The following is a 7,834-nucleotide window of genomic DNA, read 5'->3' as shown; positions in this document are numbered from 1 at the left end:
CTCTCTCTCTCTCTCTCTCTCTCTCTATATATATATATATATATATATATATATATATATATACGTGTGATTTTGATAATCTAAAAATTCGCTCTACCGATTAACGTAGACAGTATTTTTATTATGGTCTTTTTCTTCTTTATATTCTTCGCGAATCAATTTTTGCATTAGCTGTAGGCTTAATAAAAAGCTAGGCCGCTTTTAGGCGTTCAGACTACCGAAAATGTAATATTGTTTCTTTGGTTGTATCTTTCTCAAACTGCAGATATATATAATAACATTTTGTTCACCTCGTATATGTAATATAATCGATATCATGTAATATAATCGATATTATAACTATTACCTCTATATCCTTAAAACGTATTCGTTACAAATGCTTTATACAACATGGATTCTGTAATCTGGATTAAAAGTCGCCCGACTTCATGCTTCGACTACACATGTTTCTATATTCCTTCTTTTCTTTTTTTCTTTTTAATTTTATCGTTCTCTCATTTTCTCATTCCCTTTCTCTGTCTCTCTCCCATCTCATACACACATACACACCTATATAAACTTGTTCATTCTATTACCCGTTTATCTTCACTGTGTACATATAATAACCATAATAATAATCATATTTTCTAACAGTATCTTAGTATAGTGTCATAGTGCAATATCGAAAATTTGAAAGAAGTTAGCAAAAAAATAACTGCTCGGAGAGTATCAAGCTGACGTAGAACATCACGGAAAGTGTAATGTCTAATTTGTTCAATTTGTCGGCATTTGTCTTCCGCTTTATAAGAGCGTATCATAATAATGTTACATTTCACGTGCAAATATCTGCAGTGTATCTCTTGTTCTATATAGAGAAAATATCGCACGAGGATTCGATCGCGCATAAGATGCATCAGCAAGCGACATGAGTATACCCTTAAGTGATCCTTTAAAATCTTTGCATGATGCACCAATTCGAGTATATAATTTGCAATAATTTTCTATATGCGCTTAAGAAAGTCTGTTTTTTGCATGTCGCTTACAGATTATAGTTACGGTAGTAATAATCATTATATTTAAGAGAAAATACGTTCGGAATCGGATCTAAATGTTTTACGCGAACGAGATATTTCTTTGTATTCGTGACTTAATTTTACATTGATCAGCAATAAAAAATTTGCCCAGGTTCTACTATACATAATTTTTTGTAAAAACAATAATAAAGTAATAAATTTCCTAAATGTAATAACATTTAAAGATGGAAGCTAATTGATCGGGAACGCGCTTTTTTCAAAATGAATAATTGATATAAATAAGTGATTATTTTTTATGAAATTTTAACGCTATGCAACAATGAACGCATTTTCTTTTGATTCAAATAAATCAGTTCGTTTCCCTGCGAATCTGCCAACGATTTATCAAAACAAAAGCAAAGGAAATATAATAACAAACAGATCAACGCATTTCCGATTAATATTTTTTCACTATTCTATCTTATTCACGTATCAACAACAACATCCGTTCCGATCATATGCTGAAAATTCGGTGCGACGATCAATCATTTCATTTGAGACGTGAGTGCCAGTATTTGAATCACATTAATTTAATGAATCAATATTTGAAAACTTTTTGATCAAGCTATTCACGTAATATCATTAATGTAAAACATTTAATAAAGTAATATAAAACGTTATTTTATTAAACAGTCAAACATACTCTCATTTTAATTTTTCAAAATGATTGTTAAATATTGAAAATATAAAACGCAAAAAAAAGCACTGAAGCATTTTCTGTGTTTACGGCAAAAATTTTTTGCATAATGTATATTGTGGTACATATTATAGTATACCGTAAGTAACTTTGGTTAACAAAAAATAAAAATATATAAAATTATATAACTTGCCTGAAATGTGCACTTGGCGGCATTCGAGATATATGAGCACTGTTTCGTCGTCAGAATGGAATGCCGAATCCCGCACCGCAGATTGGATTCCGTGAGTACAACAGAGTGAGAGAAGTTATAACGCTATTCTATAATATTAGAGGCGAAGAGAATTCCTGCTTTAGAGAAAAATCGGCGAGCGGTCAGGTCACTTCTTTCAAGGATAACGTTATGTATAATATTCGGACGTGAGCGTGCCAAGGAGTCAAACGAAAAGACCTACGGTAACATTTTGTATACTATTGGTAACATCGCGTTTTAAGTCTAACATTATTGCTATTATAGATATACTCGAAAAACGTGATGTTTCGATAAATGCACAAATCAAGTGATATCTAACGGTACCCATGATTATAATTAGAAATAGCCTTATAGAATATTGTTGAATATAAGATAGCGTTCTGTAAATCTTTATCATAATAATTTCAAGTAAATTAATAACAGTACTGTGATCAATTTGTTTCACGTACAGTGTTGCTTAATGAAAAATAATTAAGAAGTAGAAGGATAATGAAGAAAAAATGAAGAAGAAAAAGAAGAAGATCAGGGAATCTTAAAGCCAAGTTTATGCCAAAAAATCCTTCCACGGATTAGATAAACTTATAGTTTGGTCCTTGGCACGATCGGCTAACGCGCTCGCCATGCTTAAACAATAAAGTAGCGCACTCGAACGGAGTGGTGCGCTCGGTTAATCCTTAACAAGGTAACGAGTATTTCGTTTCAGGTATTTCAAGATTTTATACAATATGTACATCTCTCGCGACTAGAGCAAAACGCTTCGTAATCTGGTATGCGAAATTGCTGTGAGACTCGATGATCGGTGATAGTGGCGGTGTGAGATGGTGCTACTATTGCCGTTCGTAATGTCAAATCCCATTCACGCGCGCGCGGAAGGTAATGACTGGCGCGGTTTCCTCCTCGGCTCGAAGCGGTGACCGCGGGGAAGAGTTTTCTCGTCGGCCAAGACTCGCCGACGACGATGACGATGATGATGACGAGACCCGTAAGTGTGCGTCCGTTTCGCAGACGTATCCTTTCTCCGGAGGAGTTTTAATATCTCGGCTGCGCTGTCCTGGCTGCCCTACACCGGACAGACCAATATCTCGTACTCGAACATCAGCGAGACGGCGACGAAGACGAAGTAGAGGATGAACATCGTGAAGCCGAGGCCCCTGTTCATTTTCCATCTGAAGCAGGCGATGCTCATGATCACGAACAGCAGCATGCAGAACAGTATCGCTATGCTGCACACCATGCCCACTGAGTTCACCTCCACGGGTTTCCCGTAGATTAAACCGTATAGGAGCCATGGAACCGGAAGCCTGTGAGCACAATCAAAGCACAAATCGAGCCTATTTTCATTGCCCGACTGACATATAGATATGATTATAATTAAACAACTATTCCGTTTATGCTTTGTCATTCTTTTCTCATTATTTCCTAGAAATTAAGAGAGAGTATGTAATTTTAGAATGTCAAGAATGTATATTTTAATAAAAGATCTGTAACATTTACAGCAATACAGAAAATTATTAGTAATTAATATTTTAATTATCGATGATAGCCAATGAGTGCAAAAAATATATGTTGGGAATATAACTATTTAAAAAATTTTATTTTTAAAAAGTAAACGTCACCAATTTAACAAAAAATAAAGTAGATTGCACATTTCTCAAAATAATTTTACCTAAAAAAATGTGTAATAATTAAAATATATTATTTTAAAAATAAACGAAAATGAAAAATTATAGATATTATTTGGACAAACAATAAATATTCGTACAGAAAAATTTAACTTGTAAAATTAGGAATATACAAAGGTTTTTTGTTTATATTAGAACAACGTATTCATTGTACAAACTTGCTAATTAATGTTTATTTTCTATAAATAAAATCTTTTTTTATAAAAATTTTCTCTATACAAATATTTTTTGCACTGTAGTAATTTTGAAAAGTTTTTAAATTTAAATCTTTCATTATTTGTCATATTAAATTTGCCAACTTACGATTCAACAATTCCTAAATTAATATTTTTATGATCTAATATATATCTCAAGCACAGGAGGAATGATTCAGGAGAAAAAGATAATTAATGATGAGAAAAGTGATATGATGAAGACAAAAGTTTATATGAGTTCAAAATGTTCAATTTGAAATAATTTCCGAGATAAAGTTGCGAAATGTAGCACATGCTCTCGATAAAATGTTCTTGGGAACACATTTTTCGCATTATAAACTCTATTAGAATATTACGGTTTTATAACTACACGTGCGACTGGATCGTCCACTGTATCGATTAAGTACAGATGTACCTATATGTACATGTGTAGGTGATTGTTGCGTGTTCTATATTATTTGAAGTATAGTATCTATAATTCATATTCGTCTGTAACATTGCTGTCGACGTGCCTTGGATATATATCGTTTGACGTGCAATCATAAACGCAGCGCACACAAATGCGAAGAAATATTTCTCCGCTTCCTTTTCAGGCAGTCTGCCAGTTGGCAATCAGCGGATGCGTGGCTTATATGATTGATCATCAATGAGAATGAATCGATGTTTCATCTCGTGCGATTGCTAGGAAATCAAGTGTCATAAAAAGGGATGCGCGATTAGTTTCGAAATATTGAATCTTATTGTTAGCCATGAAGACGAAGTAAAGAAAAATAATTATTTCTCACTAGCAATAATTATTATCGCTAATACTTTTGCCTCTTGTACTAAAGATCATTTAATCTGAGCTTTGAAATAATTCCCAAATAATTTTATTACATTTGATTCTTGTCATAATAACATTATTCCGGAAATCGAAATCTGCGTTATCTTTAGCCTTTAATATAAGCAAAATATGCAAATCATATGAGATATCGAATTAACGAGCTTGAAAATTAATGAACTTTGGCAATTGTCCAAAACTCGGACTCACGCAATGCGACATGGAAGCAACCACGACAAAATAATTGCGCGTTTTTTTATTAGATAAGAATATTTTCTTAGGACCTTGTGGTTTTAGTAATAAAACAAATCGAGATTCTGCGAATAGGATTTTCAAAAACCTTCCGTGGAAAATGAGTCTTGATGTCTGGAATAGCATTCGCGGTATTTCCCGCGCTAACAATATAATAATGCCGAGGAATGACTAGCGAATGCGATTGCAGTGAAATAGCGAGAATGCCTTGACGGGCTCAGTCCGACTATCAATTCTGCACGCCTCTTCTAACCTCGTTCGATCATCAGTAAAATTCCGATTCGTATCGCACGTCCGAGCGTGTATTATGAGAAAAAATATATACATATATGTGTATAGATATATATATAAAATTGTGTAAAGATATTGACATATAGATATAATGCAGACCGTATTACGTATAAGTTATACAATTAAATTCATTGTGTTCGTATATGTGCGGGAGAGTCCAATAATTCCAATATTGTTCGATTCGTCTATTGAACTCCACTAGCGTTGATATCTTATAATCACTTCTATCGTCAATCAACTTCCTTGAGGAGCAAGGTTGGCTTTGATTAAATAATATTAGAAAATGTTGCAAGCGCGCTAATAACGAAAAATTGTGGAATAACGTAAAACGTTCTGTAGGAATGGATATGAATTTTCTGAATTACTGGAATGGAAAAGTTTTTTTTAAAATGCGATTTTACGTGTTATCACGTCTAAATTTTTAGAAGTATTAGGGTAATGATGCAATTAAAGAATTGAAGAACAATTATTGATAAAGTTAAATATTTTTATATGATTCTAGATAAAAATATAATGATTATGTGTAAGAGATGTTGAAGTTTTCAAATGTAAAGATATTCAGTATTTTTAATTCGAATTAATTTAAATTTACAGTATTAAAATGTATGTATTGATAAATTACATCCAACTATATATTATATATATATGTATATCTAATATATATATGTATATCTAATGATACAAATCAGAGAGACATCTTTTAAAGCAACTGCATATTTCAAGAGAAGCTAAATACTATTGTATTCAGTACAGTATTCAATACAGTGCATCGATATACTGTGCCAACTATTGACTGCGTATACATTCCTGTATGTACAATATGAATAACAATAGCATCGTTTCTTCCACTAGTCAATGTAAGCAGAATATTACAATATTACGATAAATGCTTCTCATGTATTGTGAACGGAAGCGAAAGTAAATGGGAATTGGCAGAATTGATTTGAGTATTTAATTAACAATCTTTTAGTTTTTAGTTTAAACAATGTCAAAGTTAGAAAACATAAAAAAAAAACAAAATATCCTTTACTATTAATAAATTGAAAATCTAGATATTTGCAGTGCAAGTCAACCAATTTTTTTTTGCCGTGTAAATATTATTCCAGCATGCTATTTTCCTCTTTTCGCTCGAACGATTAACGTTACTGAAATTTGAGATTAATATCCCTTCCCGAATAGGTTTCCCGACCTCTTTGGCTTCTGGCCCTTTTCGTTAATCGATCCTTCAATATAGTACAACGCAAATGGGTTTCGAACTCAAAGACAGGAAAAGCTATGGACGCTTTCAAGAATGTATTATATTTCTTAGTTGCGACACACTATTTTGATATCTTATATTGTTTTGCTCTTTCAAGGCATAAGAAAAAATCTTTTGATTGAAAAAATTTTTACGTGCGACATTAATATTATTATCTCCTCGCGCCTAATCATTTAATATTATAGAATTAGTTATATTTTAAGACTACACGAAAAAGGTAATACTTATTGCAGTTATAATACTTATCCAACAAAAAAATTTGTTTTTACTATTGCAAACTATTGTTTTTACTAAGACTAATCAAATATTGAACTCGCATATGAATAAAATCGTAGCGTTCACATTTTAATTGCAAAATCGGAATAATATTAAAGTTTGAAATAAATTAAAGTTTCTTTTTAATTTGTATCCTCTTTTGTTATTCGTGCTATTCACTTAGTTATATAATTTTCTTTATGAACAAATGTTAATATAAAACGTGTCGAGAATGTATGCACATACTTGCATTTTCCTTGCACTTTCAATTACATCATTCAATTTATGAATACTAATCTACATTCTACTAAACTTTTTTTTACTTTTTCTTCGAAGTTGTAATTTCATCGGAAAATCAATATGACGTTTCATATCCTTGCTTCCCAGTACCCTCTTTCTTATCCATTTCGAATCTAGCAGTTCCTGTTTTGTATATATATGTCGTATAATATGATATATCGAGAAATATATCATAAATCTATTTACATACGGAATCAATAAGAAATATATGTGTTGTTGCGATATCTCTAAAATGAAAATATAATAGTATAACTTTTTGCCAATTGTGTATTTTTATAAGTATTTTTATTATTTTTTAATAAAATTTTATTCCACCATATTAATGAAGTATTTCCTATCACTCTTTTTATTTTGATTACATTTTTAAAAATATTTTAGTTTAAGCTCCTCCTGTGAGTAAGATAAAACTTTATATTTTTGTATAATAAATCAATTTTGTAACCAATCAAAAAATATTTTACTACAAAGAGATTGTAACCTTTAAATAATAATACATGTAAAATAAAACAGAAAGAATAAATGACACACATGAATATTCATAAAATACTATTAATACGAAAGTAGTCAATAAAAAAATTTCATTAGATATTAAATGGTAGTATACAGGGTGTCTCAAAATTTGCGATCAAAAATACTACAGCAAAAGAAAGAGCTTTTGAAAAGTTAAAAAGTACAAAAAAAGTTNTATATATTATTATTATTATTATTATATATATATATATATATATATATATATATATATATATTATATTATTATTATATATATATATATATATATATATAGTATATATAATAATATAATAATATATATATATATATATATATATATAGTAGTACGTA

General features: G+C 30.7%; 1 protein-coding gene across 1 annotated transcript in view; it reads right to left on the bottom strand.

Annotated features, from left to right (window-relative positions):
- Positions 1-3,002: 3,002 nt before the first annotated feature.
- Positions 3,003-7,834, bottom strand: part of LOC105618701 (sodium/potassium/calcium exchanger Nckx30C) — a 60,405-nt gene continuing 55,573 nt past the window's right edge. Inside the window, exon 7 of the mRNA XM_012200230.1 lies at positions 3,003-3,243. Within this exon, the coding sequence (XP_012055620.1) occupies positions 3,003-3,243 (241 nt within the window). The remainder of the gene's footprint in view (positions 3,244-7,834) is intronic.

Source organism: Atta cephalotes, assembly GCF_000143395.1.
Source record: "Atta cephalotes unplaced genomic scaffold scaffold00018, whole genome shotgun sequence".
Taxonomy (NCBI): Eukaryota; Metazoa; Arthropoda; class Insecta; order Hymenoptera; family Formicidae; genus Atta; species Atta cephalotes.
This window is presented reverse-complemented; position numbering and strand designations above follow the sequence as displayed.